We start from the raw sequence: 17,888 nt of genomic DNA, 5'->3' as shown, positions 1-17,888 counted from the left end.
AATACGCATACTAAACAATTAAACCAAGAGAAATGCCACAAAATAAAAAAATGGACAATTGTGGTTCAATTAATGTTTCGTGGAACAGAAATGATTTTGTAAATGTAGGTCAGCAGGGAATATCTTCCGTTTTTTTTTTGTAGTCAGGTTAGAAGAAGAAGAAGGAAAAAAAAACAGGTGTGTGAACTTTGCTGACTGCATGAACCCTTTCCCTCCTATTTTATCTCCTTCCATTCTTACTTAATCCATCGATATCCCGACCCGAGGTAATCTTCTTATGGCAAAAGCGTTCGGTTTCGCTGCAGCCAAACCTCAGCTGACAGGGTGGATGTGTGTGTGTGTGTGTGTGTGTGTGTGTGTGGGGGGGGGGGGGGGGTATGGGTGGGTGTGACACCCCCGCTTCATTCAGGATTAGCTCTCCCGCGGAGGCAGAACAAGCGGCAGGTTCCCCCCCGTGCGCCACGTCGTGAAACTTGCCAGGCACGTCCGTGTGTCGCAATTATTTACGGGTCGTGTGATGGAGGCAAACTGCATGCTGTGTGTACTACAAGTTGGTAATTGTAACAGCAAATTTTCAATTTTTTTTTTTTTTTTGAGGAAGGTCAAAAAACTGCTCAAATAATTACAAAATTAAGATTTTTCTTATTTTAAAAAAAAATGCAATCACTCAGAAAATGAATAATACACATTTGTGTTATCAAAACTATAATTGCAAATTTTGTTGGTCCCCTAAGCGTCTTTTTTGGGAAGAAAAGTTTTTATTTTTATAATAAAAAAATACAAATCTGAAATACTTTTGTTAATAAACCAGTGCTTCTCAGTTATATTTTGCAAAGCCCCCCCCCCCCCCAGGAAATAATTTCATTTATTGCCCCCCCATTTGCCAAGCTGACCATAAATAAGATTATCTATAAAAAAATTGTACTGAATTTTGCAATTAAACTTCACATGACACAAGACAAAAACAAAGCCTTTTCCAGCCCCCCCCCCCCCCGACCCCCCCGTCGCACTATTTAAGAAACACTAATAATCTGTCAATGTCTTTTTCACCCTAAAACTTAAACCCTATATTACATTTTCTCCCGCCACAAAAAATGAATCACTAAAAATTAAGTCGTGATTTATTTTTTAATGACTATTTTCTCACACTATAGGCTCTACCGGTGTCAAAGTCAAGGCCCGGGGGCCAGATCCGGCCCGCCACATCATTTATTGCGGCCCGGGAAATGCTGATTTGACTTCAAGTTTCTGGCTAAAATACCAAACTTGCAAATTATCTTCAACATTTCATAACTTGGTAAGTGTGTGATGAACCCACTCAAAATTTATGTGACTTCACAGCCTCTGACAGAAACATCCATAAAATGATAAAAATGAGTTTGACACCCCCGCGATAGCTTATCACATTGATTTTTGAGAAAGGAAAAGAGGCAAGCAACTTTTCGTCTGTCAGGCTTGATTTATTTCTTTACATTTCACAGATAAATTACTCACTTTTTTGTTAACGATTTAAAGATAATACACATCTTAAATCTACAGAGATAATATACATACACTCGGCCCGTTCGTGCTTGAATCCTGCCATTGGTTTGGTTTTCGCGTTGTAGAATTTTGACCGTCTTTTGTCGTCACTTGCTTTTCTGGCGTCTCATTTGGGTGGACCAGTTTGGACACTTGGCACATTGCGCTTACATTGATGCAATTTTTGTAGTTGTTTTTTTTTTCAGTTTGACTTATTGATCAGACAATGCTTATTTCAAGCATAACACAATGCGGGTGATTTTTGTTTATGTTAGCCTTTTGTCAATTCGTTGCTTGACATTTTCAGTTGTGTACAGTAATCGCCTTGTCCATTCGTGATTCACATGAATTTACACGAGAGGTCACATTTTAAAGAACCCCTCCTTCAGATTTTATTTGACTGTCTTCTAGGTGTTTCGTTTGAAGATGTTTAAAGTTAAAAAAAAAAAGAAGAGTTTGTGATTTTTGCATTCTTTTGGAAATGCCACAAGAAAGTGCCACAGCTCAATCTAAATAGGAAATGAGTATTTTTGTAATGATGTAATGAAGTGGTACATCCCAACTGAGAGACAAGCTTCGTGTGTTGAGTAGTAAAGTTTAGCCTGTGTCGTTACTGGGAGTCTGTCACATGTACGTGCGGTTTTAAGGGTAGTGTTATTAAATTAGTTTGAAATGATAGAAATATGTTGGGATCAGTGTAAAGTTTTAATATTAGCTAACAATTACTTATGGTGCTTTTTTTCTTTTACCAGTACTGTCTGTTTTTTTCTTCACAATTTCCACTTCAATTGAGCAATCAAAAGTTCATTCTGTTACCTTAAAGCCATTCTAAATGATGCCAAGCATTTTTGGGGGGGTGATCAATTTGTATTCCTACCGTGTTTATTTGTTGAAAGCTAATTTATAGGCAATGGTCCACCTGTAAGCCTTGCTTAAGTGTGATGTTTACATGCACGGTTCGAGCTTAGAAGATAGTATTTCATTTACAGACTACAGTGAACCCCTGCTTAGACTTGGTTTGGATTTTGCGAATTTACCGTACTGTCATTTTTTTTCACAATTTTCGATTCACGTCAGTTGGGGGAGCCCTTAAAATATATTCTTTACAGTTAGTGTAACCCGTGTGCAGTATTTTCTCCACCTCTCTGATTTTTACATAAAAGGCATTTCACGTCAAGGAAAGAAAACAGCAGGGAGCTGAAATTTCACCTAGATAGTGACAGCAGGTCAAATGTCAACATGGCTCGGCCACTTAGTTTTCACACTACCAGTAGTGTGTCATCCCTTTGCTAAAATACTGCAAAAATTATGGAGAAAAGTACTCAAAATACTGCACAGGGATTAACGGCATCCAGGATGCTGCTAAATGTTTTTTTAAGCTTTAGTTAAAAAAAAAAAATCAAAGGAAACAATTAGATCAATTTTGAGGGATTATACTGATCAAACTGATTGGCATTTCTCACAGTTTTTCCATTGAATGCTAATTCATTGGCAAATGTAAGCCTTGCTTCAGTGTCATGTTTACATGCATGATTCTGGCTTATAAAATAATATTTAATTCACAATACAGTGAACCCTTGCTTAGTCCTGGTTCAGATTTTGCAAATTTGCCTTTTCGGGGATTTTTTTTATCCTATTTTTAATCCTATTCTATTCTGAATAATCTTAGTGCCAAATAAGTATATTGAAGGGTGGTTTGTCATCCTCTTGTGGAATATATAAACAATTACATTTGTGGAGGTAGCTACGAGTGGCTCAACCGTTACCCCCACGACAAGGGGTGGGGGTGGGGGTGGGGGTTCACTGTACCGCAAATTCATTTCTTTTCATTGTCTCCCGACGGACACATGCTCATGACGGAAGCCTTTAAAAAGCAGGGAGTCGGCCAGTTCAAATGGAGTCGGCCCCCGAAAGCCATTTGAAGTTTTTGAGCGCGGGCGAGAGACTGAACCGGGGAAGCCGCGGGTCCAGCCAAAGTCCCCGGGCCCGGATGGGAGGGCGGTAGCGCCTTCAGTTGGGGAGCGTGTCCAATCCCAGCGAGGCCGCATGCTGCTTGGCCCTGAGCCGGAGGTTCTCGATGCTGGTGGTCTTGCTATTGAGGCTTCCCGGAAGGCCGGCCGAGGCCCCCGGCAGCAGCGGCCCGTTCCACATCTGCTGGTAGTAAGACTGGCAGGGCAGCGTGCCCAAGGGGGACGGCATGTTGACGTTCATGCCCAAGTAGGGCAGCGAGGACGGCGCGCTCATGTCGAAGGACGGGTAGTGCACCAGGTTGTTGGTGGCCGCCATGTGCTGGCGGAACTGCTCCTGCAGTCGGAAGAGGCTGAGAGGCGACGACGCGTACGAGTTGCTCTGGGACGGGCCGCCGGGCATGTTGCTGGAGGACGGCAGGGCGGGGGAGCTCAGGGGGGAGTCTGGCACACGGGAAGAGGATTTTGTTACTTGACAAAATCGTACTTTTTTTTTTTTTTTCATGGCCGGAAACTACAGGAACAGTTTTCCTTCCATATGCCACTTGCGCTATTTTAACCACAGGGTGGGACATTCCTGGTAGTGTGATCACTAGTGGGACCATCTGGGTGAAATTTCAGCTCCCTAGTGTCTTCTTTCAATGCTTCACCGGTGATGTGAAATGCCTTAAATGTAAAGATTGAAGGATTGGGCAAAATATGAAGTTTTGTCGAAGTATTTTCTTTACAATATGTTTATGTTAGGTGATTCATGTGCATTATCCCTTTACAAATATATAATTATGTTCAACATATCGACTTTATGGACAGTAAATCCAGTGAATTTGATTAATTCGTCATTTTATTTTGCCACTTGCTGTCGACAAAAACGTTGTTCTGATAACAAATGACCCATCAAACTTCAGCTTGTGATCACATGACCAAATTAAAAGTGGCAAAATGGCCGCCCCAGGGGTGTATATCATCCAGGTTGATATTGCACAAATACAAAAATCAGATTGCAGTGTTTGGACTTTTAGAGGGTCATAGAAACCAGTTGTGAAGAGAATTTTCTTGACTTCTTGAAGGATCATTTCCAAATTGAAAAATGATCCTAAACAAAATGGCTGCCAAACTCATAATTGAGTACACGTATATCTTCAAAATGAACACATCACATTCAAATTGATAGTTAATTAAAATCAGCGCACATCGGCTGCCATTCTGATTCGGCTTTCCTTGTAGGGTTTTTCTTTTTTTTTTTCTTTTTTGCGCAAACACGAGCTGCTTTTCGGAACCGTTTATACTTCCCCCCCACCTTAAGACCTTGCTCCAACTGAAGAAAATAAGCCACCATATTGCATTTTAAGTTTAGTGTTTTTCTCACCAACCTTTTTAAATTCAAACCATGACCTGTAACTTTTGGCTCGTCAGACCACAAAACAAAAAAAAAAAACCCACACACATGGAAAATTTTACCACTAGAGACCATCAGTGACAAGTTGTATCACATGAATATCAAGTCAAATCTTGTGTTTGGTTTCCTGAAGGAAGTCCCAAGTCCTAAATTTAGCTTAATGTGCTAATCTTTCGTCGTTCCTGCAGCAGAAGCCAGAATAAAGTAATCCTACCTGATGTCGGGCTGAGTTGCTTGTAGGACGGCGATCCGCCGGCGGGCTGCTTCTCCCCGTGCCCTTGCGCCTCCTCCCTGTTCCTCCCCCTCACTCTGTCCTCGGCGTCCGCGTTGTCCTCCGCCGCCGACTCGCCGTCCGACGGCTCGGGGGAGGTGACGTTCACCTCCACGCTCGTCTCGCCGGGCTCGTGAGACCTCGCCGCCGCCGCCGGCCTGTCCGACTCGGAGTGGCAGGATGAGGCGGAAGAAGGGGGAGGCGGGGTAACTCGGGCGTCGGCGGGGGGCGTGGGCTCGGCCTTGGTGTCCTCGGCCGAGGCCTCGGCGGCTCCCGAAGCCTCCTTCTGCTTCTGGAGCTGCTCTTTCTGCAGGCTGCGCTGCTTCTTGCGAAACTTGGCCCGACGGTTCTTGAACCACACCTGAAGGAAATTTGGTGCATTTTTGTCACGTTTCACAACCGCTTCTAGGCCACAAATCTGAGTTTGGGGGTTTATTTCTGGGGTCAGCCTTGCATTTTATGTTTGAAAAAAAAAATTTGATCATCCAATTTAATAGCAAGTAATGAATGAAAGATTTGGCCACATTTTTTCCGTTCACTTCGTGAATATTGTGCTGCTCTTTCTCATGTGCCTGATTTGAGTTGAATTGTCGTTGTCATTGTTACAAGGGTGTCCAATCTACGGCCCGTGGACCATTTGCGACTTGTCATCCATTTTTCAGTGGCCCACGGCATTTAAAAATTATGAAAAAATTACAAAGCTAGTGGAAAATAAACAGAAGAGAGAGTGCAAAATAAAATACAATTTAGTGCTAATCCCACTAATAAATTGGTTTATGTACTGAAGAACTTTATGCAAAGATAAACTATTTACGGCAAGTTCTATTCAACAACACACCGTGGTGACTATAGATCATTTATTTTCTGTGACATGGTCCAATTTTTGTAACTGTTTTAAAAATGTGTCCGCTTACTACAATTTGCTCTTGTTCTTGTTCTGAAAGGAGAGATAGGATTGAGTTCAGTGCATTTTTTTGAGCAAATAGCAGTCTTGGCCACCTGGGGACAGAATAATAAGAACAAATGGAGATAGCGGGGACATCAACTTTTCAGCAGTGATCTCAGTTATTCTTCACAGAGGATAAAGAATATATGCCTGTGAGTTTTGTTGTCATATCTGCAGTTTCAAGCACTTAGCGTTAAAATATCCGATGCTAGCCTATGATAGCTGCTAGCCCATCTCTGATCATTTCCGTATTGCATTAAGCTAAAAAATGTTATTGGTGTATCAGTTGTTATGTTGTTTTAAACATTTTATGTGATCCGTTTTTTTTCGAAGTATGTTTAGTTTGTCCCTAAACTCCGACTGGAAGCTTTGTTTAAGGCCTTTTGTGTAAAACAAACTACCCAACTGCTACTTTTTTGTGAGGTCAGATGAGGTCACGGCCACTATACAGCGCTTGTCTCTCAAAAATCAGTTCTCATGTAACGCAAAAAAGAAAAACTTATCCCGATGCCGGTTCGTATCTCGAAAAAGTCTGCTCACGATTATCGCAAAGTTTTTATTATATTTGTAGACGTAGAAATGTTGGCAAAAAAAAAATAAAAAATCTGTTCAAGATGATTTTACCTGTACTCGGGCCTCAGGCAGATTGGTGCACATGGCCAGCCGCTCCCGCATGACCACATCCGGGTAGTGAGTTTTCTGGAAGGTCTTTTCCAGAGCTTCCAGCTGCTGGGCGGTGAAGGCCGTCCTGCTGCGTCGCTGCTTTCGGTGCTGGGAGCCGTAGCGGGCCTCCAGGATGATGTCTTGAAATGTGCAGCCGTTGAAAGGGAAAACAAGGTAGCGGCACGTTTAATTCAGGTCGCCTCCGCCGCGGCGACGCCCCGTGACACTTACCAGCCAGCCTTTCGGCCAGGGTGAGGGCATGCACGGAGGGTCGGTAGTCGGGGGCGTGCTGGGCCTGTTGCGCCGCCTGCTGGTGGAGGTTATACATGGCGCTGAGGGAGTTCATGGCGTGCAGGGAGTAGCCGTTTACCCCGTAGTGCTGCATGACCTGGAGAGAGCATCAAGTTAGTGTTACGCCACTAATTGCAGTGCTTGCATTTTTTATCATTTACATTTGAAAAATTTCAAGGCACGGGTCCAAGCGACTTTCATCTCCTGCAATGCAGTGGAAGAGCATTTCAAAGTTTTGTGTGTCGCTATATGTTGCTGGCATAGATAGATGCCATAGATATATTTGTAGTAATTTTATGTGTGTTTTCTGGGTAGTGTGCAACAAAAATGACTGCACTATATTGTGCACAGCATTGTGAAAGATGGTTTTTTTTTTTTGATGAATCATAATCAAAAATTTAAAAAAAATACTCTATCGAATTGGAGTAATAATTATTATTTGTTATTTTTCTCGCATGAGTTTGATGTTGCATCAGTTATTTAAATGGCAACAGGTCAACAACTGTGGGTGTACTGTGAGTGTGTGTGTGTGTGCGGGCTTGGTGCATTTTCCACATTTAATTAGCATCACCAAATTATAATTTGTCCATAACAATAAGATTTAAAGCAAAACGTCTAATTTTTATTGTTGTAATATATAGCTTAAAAAATTGTGTTGTGCACAAACAGGTAATCATACTACTACCACACTTTGATATTTTTCAGACCACTGTATACACTAAACCATTAAAAATATTTTTCTCACGTTATGATAAATAATAATGCTGCCTTTAGTTGTATATTTTAAAGTAATGATGCATTCACCCAGAGTTTGACTAAATCTATTTGGACACACATTATGTATATATAAACACACACACGCACACACACATGTACAGTGTGTGCGTGTGTTTGTATATGTATATATATATGTGTGTGTGTGTGTGTGTGTGTGTGTGTGTGTGTGTAAGTGTCTTTAACAAAAAATATATTTCATAGCGATTTCACCCGAATTTCTTCACAAAAAAAAGTTACAATTTAATTTTTATTTATTAGAACAGGTGCAGTTACGTTTTGGGGAAACATCTTGATGATTGATGCATCGTGTCATCTTCAAATTATGCAATAGTGCTTAGTCCTAATCATACAAATACAGTATAGGAAAAAATTGGCACTTCTGAACAAGTGATTTTTTCCCGTTTTTACTGTGTGTTCTTTCTTATATCCAATTTTTAAAAATCCATTCTAACAGTGACAATTTTTCTTTGTTTCGTTTCAGATCATCTTACTTCTTAATTTATATATTTTTGTCTTTTTAAAGACGACGACGGCTATGGTTTACTAATGACCGGACAGAATAAATACTTTTCTTCGCCGCGTGACAGTTTAGCCCGTTTTGTCCTCCCTTCTGGCTTCGCGTTGTGTTGGAAACGCCTGCAGGCTGACTGACACGTTTGCGTGGAGTCCCCGTGGACGCCTGTCTAATGTTGGTGCAAATAGGTTTGAACTGGACCGGCCTATTAATTTATCATTCGGCTGACACTCGAAAGGTCGACCGTGCAGCATGCACGTGTGCACGCGTCAATTGTGTGTGTTTATCACATTTAAAATAATATCAATTCGCTTTCTTTTGCCTCCATCACCCCGAGGCGGTATTCGTGTATATTGCACCGTTTAAGAAGCGAATCAGAATCAGCATAATTCACTTCTTGTGTAGTTTTTTTTTTTTTTTTCGGGACATTTGGCTCCGGGCTGTGATTTAACCCTCATTATGCTAATGACCGTGGATTTATGAATGACATCGCGTTTGGCTCCAGGCGTGCAGTTGTATAGTGAAAACATTATGATGCAAACTGGAAAATTTACACGAAGAAAAACACCGCGTGTAATACATAAAAAAAGTGCACACGATCATAATCAAATAGAAATGTGCCAAGATAACAATTTAAAAAGCAAAAAGTCGTTTTTTTAGGCAATCATATTTTATAATCTATTTTCACGGCATTTCTCTTTCACATTAGAAAATGTGAGAAGATTACACACGTAAAAAATAGAAAATCAATTTACTGAAAGCCGAACATATTTCACGGTTACAAATAGAAACATTTTCCTTACTTGAGCAAAATAGGAACCATACAATTTAAACTTGAGTTTTGTCACTAAAAAAAAAAAAAAAAAAAATCAGTCTTTCCCCCACTTACCTCCTGCCTGGTTATGTTCTTTTGAAAGTAAAATATCTCCACCCGCAACGATTATCGTCCTCTTAGATAGTTTCGCCAAAAATCCTCATATTTTCGCTACGTGGTTTAAAAATAGCATTTCAATGTTTCCCGTTTGACTTTGTTTGTGCGTATCCTGCAAACATCCCGCTTGGTTCTTGAAAAGTGGAGAAGATGCTTGTGGCGTCCATCCTTCGGCCCTTTTAAAAGTGCAGTGGGCGCGGTGACGTAGCTACAGTTTTGGCCAATCACGTCGCTTTGCTACTACTAGCGGCCCCGCCCAATTCCACCACTTAAGTTTAGCAGCGGTACTTTCCTGACAACACGCATCCTTAATATTTGTCGTATTTTTAATTAAAAAACGCTTACTTTTAATCGGTGTTATTTTTGTCAACATTGAAATGCAGTCATATTTAGTTTTAAATGTATTAAAATAAGTACGTGTATACATGTAAAACTTTAGCATCAGCACTTTCATGCCTACAATTAAAAATCACGTGTGTATATTGTGTTTACGTTTTTTTTAAATATATATTTGTGTTTGATCAAGTATTTGTGCACAAACACGTTTTTGTAGTGGGTTAGCAATTTTGTGATATAAAAAAAAAATAATTTTCGTAACGGTTATTACGGACACAAAAGAGCTTTAAATGCTTGAATTAATTAAGCTTTTTTTTTTGCCTGTTTGTCAGAAAGTCACCCGATCTGGAAACTCAGGCTATACGGGGCTCCTGCTTGCACCATCTCCCGGTCGGCCCCCCGAGGGATTTATTTTGGGGTTCGGGATTTGGTAGACAAGACGCCATCTCACTCAGACCCTCCCTAAAAAAAATGTCTTCAAATGACTGCTGGTAAGAGGATTAAAACAATAATGCCCCGCTCCTCTTCAAGGTTTCCCCTCAAAAGATTTCTTCTCCGTGAGGAAAAAAGCGTTTAGGTTTTGGATTTAAGGGCAGCGAAAAGAAGAAGACGAAGTAGCCTTTTAATGTAAGTAAAGCTTGCATATTTTCTGAAGTGCAAAGTGAGAGACAGGGAGGCTATGCTAAACTTCATTGGAGATATTTGACACATTCGCAGCCATGCAGCGTGGGAAAGAAAAATAGCCAATTTACATTATTTTCTTATATTCCTCCATAAGCCCCCCTCCATACAACAGATGGTTATCACTATCTAGCCCTTATTTATTTTTTATTTATTTTTAGTAATAAAAACAAAACAAGTGAAATTGTTTTTTCCATATTGAATTTGTGTTCCCCACAAAGCCCAAAGTACACTTGGCCCTAAGAGAAAATGACAATCGGATTAACTTTGTGAGCCAATAGAAATAAGGCCACTGCATGTGGTCAAAAAAAATTACAAAGCAATTAAAACAGAAAGGAATCGCCTCAAATATCACTTTAAACGTCATTGGATCATTTGCTATCCCGTACAATAATACATAATGAGATTATGCATGCGATTTTTATAGTGGAGATCACGTCGTTTAAAAAAAAAAAATCAATTTATGAGAAAAAAACACGTGTATTTAAATAGAAAAATCCTAAACACATATTTTTTACCCTCGTTTTAGAATTAATAGAAATTTAATAAAACTTTTTTTTTAAATCACTACCCATGCACACCAGTTAAAGGGTGATACTAATGTTTTGTCTGCAATCTTTAAAGATAGGTTGAACCTTAATCAAAAGGGGTGCTATTCAAAATAAAAAAATTGAAGTATAGAAAGCTTGATTGTCCTTTTTAATGCATCAAATTTGATTTCAATATCACTGCACTCATTTATTATGCAAATGAATTGGTTAAAAATGTTCCCTCTCCCAAAAAAAGTTGTTTAAAAGCCCAATTTGATCCAGCTTTGTTGATCACGTTTTAACAAAAATATATATTTTTTATGCTAGCTAGCTTGCTAGCTAACTAGATAGATAGATAGATAGATAGATAGATAGATAGATAGATAGATAGATAGATAGATAGATAGATACAGAGAAAGACAGAAAAAATACAAATAATTGTGTAAATTATTCTGTGAAATATGCAAATATTATGCCTATTGATTTGTGTCCACTGTTGTGTCCATTTTGTATCAGCAAGACAGTAAAGTTAATTGCTTTGTACCCAAACAGATGAGATGTCATTGGACAGACCAGGATGATGTCCTCTCCTTAGAACTCTACTACACTCTAAATACAGTTGGGTCAAAACTAACCCAATAGTTTTTGTTTTGTTTTTTAAAAAGGACAGGCCAAAACTGGGTCAATTTGACCTAAGGTTTCAGTTTGTTTCACATGAAACAATCCTCAAAATAGGTTATTTTGGTTTAAGTAACACAATAGGTGTATCATATTGGCCGCTTTTTTTTTTTTTGACTCATAATTGGGTTTTTTTTGGACTCTACTGTTGGTGTAGTTTATAGAGTGGACGTGCATAGATATGCTAAGTCTCAGGATGATATGAATATAAAATATCCTACACCCCTGAAATATCCCAATTTTGGTCAATAATTGGATGAGCCCACAACCTGGGCCCCTTTCACTCAATTTTATAGGTTGTTTTGTGCAAAACAAGGCCAAAAATGGCCATTTTTTAAAAATGTCTGGGCATTTTTGAGCCAGAGTGTGTAAATATAACGCAATAGGAAGCTGTAGATGTGCAGTTGTGTGTGTATACCTACAAACATTTCTCAATCCACACATAAAATGAGATTTCGGTCGAAGAAAAAGAGTCAGTTTTCCTCTGGTGATTGATTTATTCAAAGTTGCAACTCATTGGCTTTCGAACATTTTCTTCCCTTCTGCAGCGGTGGAAGTTTTCGCTCTCCTTTTGCAAACGCGGCCGTTCATTGTGCTCACCTTCAGACTGCTAACTTTCCTAAACCTCGAATTCATCTGAGATTTCCGTGGATTTCCCGGGCGCTTTCATTGTTCTCGGCGCCGGGCCCGCATTCAAACCCCCACTTTTAAGCTCCTCTCCAGATCTAACTCATCGCCTTTCCTCTCCATCATCCTCTTCCCGCCTGCAAACTTTATCCCTGCATCAGGACTCGAGGCGGCTCAGCCCAGGCGATTTATGAACCTCGTTGGGATTTTAATCAGGTTTTATAACGCCGGCGTGTTTGTCATTTGCTTCCTCCAGTGGCCACTGTATAGCCTTGTGCGTCAAGTCGAGGAGAAAGTTGACGCCTTCAGCCTTCAGAGCCCATTAACTTGTATCATTAAGCTTTCTTGAACTTCATGAATATATTAGCCGGCGTGGCTTGCGCGTGCTCGCCGTCAAGGTTAGCCCGCACGCGCGCTCATTTGGCTGAAATTAATCATTTTGATGTATGGCTCGGAATGGAGCGCTTCCAAGGGACTCCTGTGACTGGAGTAGCAATGCCAGCTGCCATTAGACGTCCTCGGACTTGCAATTAGCCCTCAAACTCGCTGGCTGGCCTGCGGTGGGTTCCACGTGTTGTCGTGGAGCCGAAGATTGCGGCAAAGGGTTTAAAAACATTTAATTTTGGTCAAAAAGTGGATCGACTTGATGCCAAGGTTGGTTAGTTGTTTCTTTAGCATTGTCTTGGTTTTGTACAAAACAACCCGAAACGTTGGGTCGAATGAACCAAGTCGCAGGTTGGTCCAAATTTTGGCCAAAATTGGGTTATTTTTGGCAGAGCAATCAAAAGGAGAAACAGGGAAGTCTTTTATTTTTCACTGAAATTTGGTCATTTTTGACACAGCTGTCCATTAGAATAGTCATAAACTTAAAGTGTGCGATTGAGACAATATTGGGTCAATTTGACCCAACTTTCTAAGTTGGTTTGCATAAAACAAGAGGAGAAAATCTAAAAAAAAAATTGGTTCTTTTGTGTAAAGCAACCCAGAAGGTTAGGTGAAATTAACCCCAGTATTGTGTCTGCCCATTTTTTACTTGGGGCAACTTTAGCCAACTTTCTGGGTTGTTTTGCAGTAAAAAACAAAAAACAAAACAAAAAACAAAAACAAAAAAACTGAAAGAAAAACTTGAGTCGCTGTTGACAAACCAACCAAAACTGTTGATCATTTTATGTCAAACAACCATTGAAGTGTCAAATCAAGCATTGGTCCATTTTTGACTCATATGGTTTTAAAGAATGTACCAAAAAAAAAAACTGTTGGGTGAAAAATTATAGGTCAAAAAGGATTGCGACCTGGGTCAAGAGAACCCATTTTTTTTTGGGCCGATGATTGAAACATGCAGACACAGTTGAGTTTGAAAAACAAAACAAAACAATTATGGGCTAAAAAATGACAAACTTAAAAAATCCAATTCTTGGTGTACAAAACAACCCAATTTTTTGTTGTTTTCTCTGAAAGAAGCCATTAAATTATGTCAGACTGACGCAAATATTGCGCCAGTCTTGTTTATATACTGGGTTGTCTTTAACCTAATTGTTTTGATAGTGTAAAATATATTTTTTTTAATCAACTTTTTACTATGAATCCAAATATACTTACACATTTTTAAACATTTAATCGATTTTGGAATCGTGATAGCCCCTACGCAAAACGGGGAAAAAATATCTTGTGGATTATTGAAAGTTTAGCACCCTTGACCTGCTGGATCACACAACTTTTTTCAGTAAGCCATCCATCCGTCCAATTAATTATTATTTTTTTGTACAGGTATCGAACATGCAAATGCGCTCCGGAACATCCTGAAGACCCGTCCCACGTGCGCGACGACAAGTTTTCCTCACTCGTTATCCCGGCCGGCCTGATCCCGCAGAGGCAAAACCCGAGGCCGCTCTCCCTCTCGCTCCCTCTCGCAGACGTTGACATATCGAGGTTGGCAGGTTTGTTTCCTCCCTCTTTCTCAGAGCCGCGCTTTGCTTGTGCCCCTCGGGCTGCGGCCCAGCACAAGGGTTCCTATTGTCGGGCCCTAATCCCGGGGCTACACAGCTTTAGCAACATGGTGGGATAAAAGCCCATCAAACCACTACTTTACGGGAGAAAATCTTTCCTAATCCCTCGCTTTATCTAAACAAAAGGCCAGAAACAAGAGGAGAGAAAGAAATTGTGCAGACGCAGGGCAGGAGCGGGGGCTGAGATGCAAAGAAGTAGTTTCTCTGGAGAAGCTAACCATTTTTGACAGGCTTTCACCAAGGGATTGACACAAAATGGACACCGGGATTCCAAAAAAGGGCCATTCAGGGTCTCTCTTTATTCTCAAATTGAGCTTTAAGATCCCCGGCGGGATATGTTGAAATTAGCCAGATTAAATTCCAGAAGCGTAAGGGGACCTGCGAGGGGGCACCTGTCACATTTGGAAGTCGTTCTGGGTTCGCGCCGATGATGTCGACTAGGAGATCTTGAACTTTGGCTCGGGGGAGAGAGAGAGAGAGAGAGAGAGAGAGAGAAGGCGAATGTCTCTTTTCTTGACCGTGACCTTCAAGAAAGCTCTCGGGTCAGGAAGAATTGAGGCGATTCCATGCGCGGGAATTCCCCCAAAAGACGCTGAATGGCAGCGACAAACCCTAAGTCTGCTTCTACCAGCTCGCGAACGCGCCGGCCTTTGTCTGAGCCGACCTCCCGCGTACGTCAACGCGCGCCGTTTCGCGGCGCGTACGGCGGACAAATCCTCGTGACCTCCTTTCACCGCCGATTCCAATTTGCGTCTCGGCCGTCCCCATCCCAAGCGCGGCGGCGGGCGAATGACCGAGTCGGGCACTCCATTTTCTAAATGCTCCACCGGAGAACCATTTGGGTCCCTTGCTTTGTTCCGGGTCTCCAAGTCCATAAACGAGCATCGCTCGGAGGCTCTCAGGTGACGACGGTAATTTACTAGCCGCCGCTACGTACGCCACACTCTCCTCACGAGACTTGAAAGTTCTGGATTTGAAAATTTAATATACAACGCGGGTACAGACGGACTTTGCTGGAATGCTATTTTTCGTCTCGGCCGGCCCCGCCTCCTCGCACGGTGCCCCGTTACCCCCTGGAAGGGGGTAATTAAGAGATAACAGACTGGGGATGCTCATGAGGGAATGAGTGATTAGTGATTCATTACATGAGCTTAGACGGAGCAAAAAGGAGGAAGTGGTCTAGTGGGGAAGTGCGGGGGGCTGACGGTGCAACTGGAGAAATTGCCAATGGATTTATCTGGGAGTAATTAACTGTCACCCATGGGATGGGGGCTCCCAAACCTACAGCAGAGTCAGATGTGAATAGAGTCCATGCGTCACTCGCACCGGAAATTTCAAACTGATTTCAATTACATATCACAAAATATGACTTTTGTAAATAACCATTTAGGATCGATACCTTCCTCGAAATTACATGAATGGATTTTCAAAGACTACAGGTAAAAGTCCGAGCTATTACAAGTGACCTATGGCGTACCTCAAGGGTCCGTGATAGGCCCTAAGTTATTCACATTGTACGCAGTAATAATGACATTTGCATTGTTTCTAGAACATTCACTCATGTTTTATTTGCAGACAATATCACTACTCTCGGACAGCTTTTGAATGAACCTGGAGAGGAACTTTGTACCCCCCCCCAAAACCGCCACCATTATTTGAATTATTTCAAACAGATTTCAGTGGTATATTTACAAAATATGACACTTTGCATACTACCATTTGAAATCATCTTCTCCTGTAATTATATGAATGGATTTGCAATAATAACAGTTTCAAATAAATAAATGAATGCCTCCTACAGTTACCTCTACTGGAAAACACACCTTTAAAAATTCAAGCTATTGTAAATGACTTACAGGCTACCTCAAATATATGTGAGGCCCTCATTGATTCATATGATATATTAAACATTTTCCATTTTCAAATACAGTGCAGGCCAAAGGTTTGGACATACCTTCTCATTAAATGTTTAAAGTAATGATCGCCACTCTTTTTTTTTCTCCTGATTGTTTTTTGCCGTAATATGAATTTCTTACAACTGTCCAATAGGGTTGAAGGCCGTGTATTAACCTGATTTATGCAACTGATTGTCCTGCCACATTGATAAACGGGGAAAGATTACTGTTTTATCGTCTCTTTTATGATTTGATTTTTTCAAGGGAATACGCATGCCCCAATAGGCCAGCCGCCACGGCAACACATCCTGAATTTGCGTGGAAACCGTGGAGCATCGCCGTCGAAGAACAACGTTCCCGGCGCACACAATAGCTCCCATCCACTATTTGACTGCGGTTATCCCATAAAGTCCATATTCCCGTCTTCATAGTCCTCCCAAAGCCAGGCTCCCATCCAAGAGTAATCCTCTCTGGTCCACATGAGCCGCACAAAGCGGCGCGCTCTTACACGGAGAAGTTGGGTTTTCTCCGTCTGTTTTTATCTGATTTGGGAGCACTTAGAAACAGCTCCGAGTCTTTACGCCATTCAAAGGGACGGGCGGCGCGATAGCGCGAGGTACCTCTCGACATCTGTCTTTTGTTGTCAAATCTGCGCTAAAGCATCTGCGGGTCATGTGGATTCCGACTTTTTAGAGAATTGAGGCTCATCTGTGCAGCTTAAGCGCCGTCTTCTCTCTAGGGCCTTCATCGCCATAATGGCCGCTGATACGTTTAAGTTAGCATGCAGATACGCGCATCTTTTGTAAGCTTTATGACTCTACGGTGTTGTTTTGTGAAATGAGCATAAGGGATTGTTTTTATTGTTGCTTTATAATCTGGTTTTAGGCCGTGTTCCGCAAAAAGCCTTCTTAGAAAGGCTTTGGCTGACCTCCAAAGACGAGCCGCATCCGGCATTAAGCCACTGAGCAAACGGTCGCGGCCTGCAAGGGGAAAACATGCGAAACAAAACTGAAGGTGTCGGATGGTCGAAACTGGGCCTTGCGGGCGTGTAAGATTAGATGGGAGCAATATTTTATTGGTAAACATGTCTTAATCTTTATGGATTATTTCTAGTCATCGTGTTCATTTCTATAGTGCAAAATGACACAAAGAAGCTGCAGTAGATTAGAAATTGATGTATATGAGTACTAATACTTCCAACATACATCTGCCACATCATTTTTTGGGGACTGGATGATATCTAGTTGCACTGTTAATATTTAGTGTGCATAGAGACACTTATCGGTAATACAAGTTATATTACACCAGTGCTTCGCAGTTATATTTTGTCAAGCCCTCCCAGGAAAGACATTTTTTTCGCACCCCCCACCACCCGACGTGCTAAAAAAATATTTTTAAGTATGCCTGAACCTGCACCCTTTTTAACAAAAGAAACAAAGCAATTACAGCTTAGTCTAAAACCGAAAAAAAATGCGTTCATCAAAGTGCCTGAAACTAGAAAAAAAAAAAAAAGGCTTTTCCCGGGGTCATCCGTGCCCCCCGTGGCATCACCTCGCACCCCCTGCAAAATTCACCTGTTTTTATCAATCTTAGATGGTAGCTATTTTGCCACGGCGTTCAACGGAAAATGACATCATAGTTACTCGGGCTCAGGTAACGTCCAATCACGAATCATCTGTGGCAAGTGGCAAAATGGCTGCTCCCTTAGCTGTCCTAAATAATGTGGATTTTGCTGCTTCATTCATTTTCCACAAACAAATATTCATCAGAATGTCATGTTACGACTTGTGGGAAAAATACATTTTGGGTTTAACTCATTTCATCCCCAAGACATATTTTGACATTTTGTAACAGTCCA

The 17,888-nt window shown here is 41.2% G+C and overlaps 2 protein-coding genes across 5 annotated transcripts in view; one reads left to right on the top strand and one right to left on the bottom strand.

The window, feature by feature from the left end:
- faah (fatty acid amide hydrolase) overlaps positions 1-17,888 on the top strand; it is a 58,307-nt gene that overhangs the window by 15,538 nt on the left and 24,881 nt on the right. For 3 of the 4 annotated variants that reach the window (XR_015867032.1, XR_015867033.1, XR_015867031.1), the window contains exon 16: positions 13,897-14,066. The gene's annotated coding sequence lies outside the window, so the exon portion shown is untranslated. Of the gene's footprint in view, positions 1-9,945; positions 10,051-13,896; positions 14,067-17,888 lie in introns of those variants that run through there. The other variant, XM_088426251.1, reaches the window with a different exon arrangement.
- On the bottom strand, positions 1,440-9,404 carry LOC148416901 (diencephalon/mesencephalon homeobox protein 1-B-like). Its single transcript, XM_088426252.1, has 5 exons — positions 9,236-9,404; positions 6,996-7,152; positions 6,726-6,904; positions 5,099-5,516; positions 1,440-3,932 (listed from the first exon to the last, which is right to left on the bottom strand). Exons 2-5 carry the CDS (start codon positions 7,147-7,149, stop codon positions 3,532-3,534), a joined length of 1,152 nt encoding a protein of 383 aa, XP_088282378.1. The 5' UTR covers positions 7,150-7,152; positions 9,236-9,404; the 3' UTR covers positions 1,440-3,531.

This window comes from Hippichthys cyanospilos, chromosome 10 (assembly GCF_059441005.1).
Source record: "Hippichthys cyanospilos isolate Australia breed blue-spotted pipefish chromosome 10, RoL_Hcya_1.0, whole genome shotgun sequence".
Classification (NCBI taxonomy): domain Eukaryota; kingdom Metazoa; phylum Chordata; class Actinopteri; order Syngnathiformes; family Syngnathidae; genus Hippichthys; species Hippichthys cyanospilos.
Note: the sequence above shows the minus strand (reverse complement) of the source record. Positions and strands in the feature narration are given on the sequence as shown.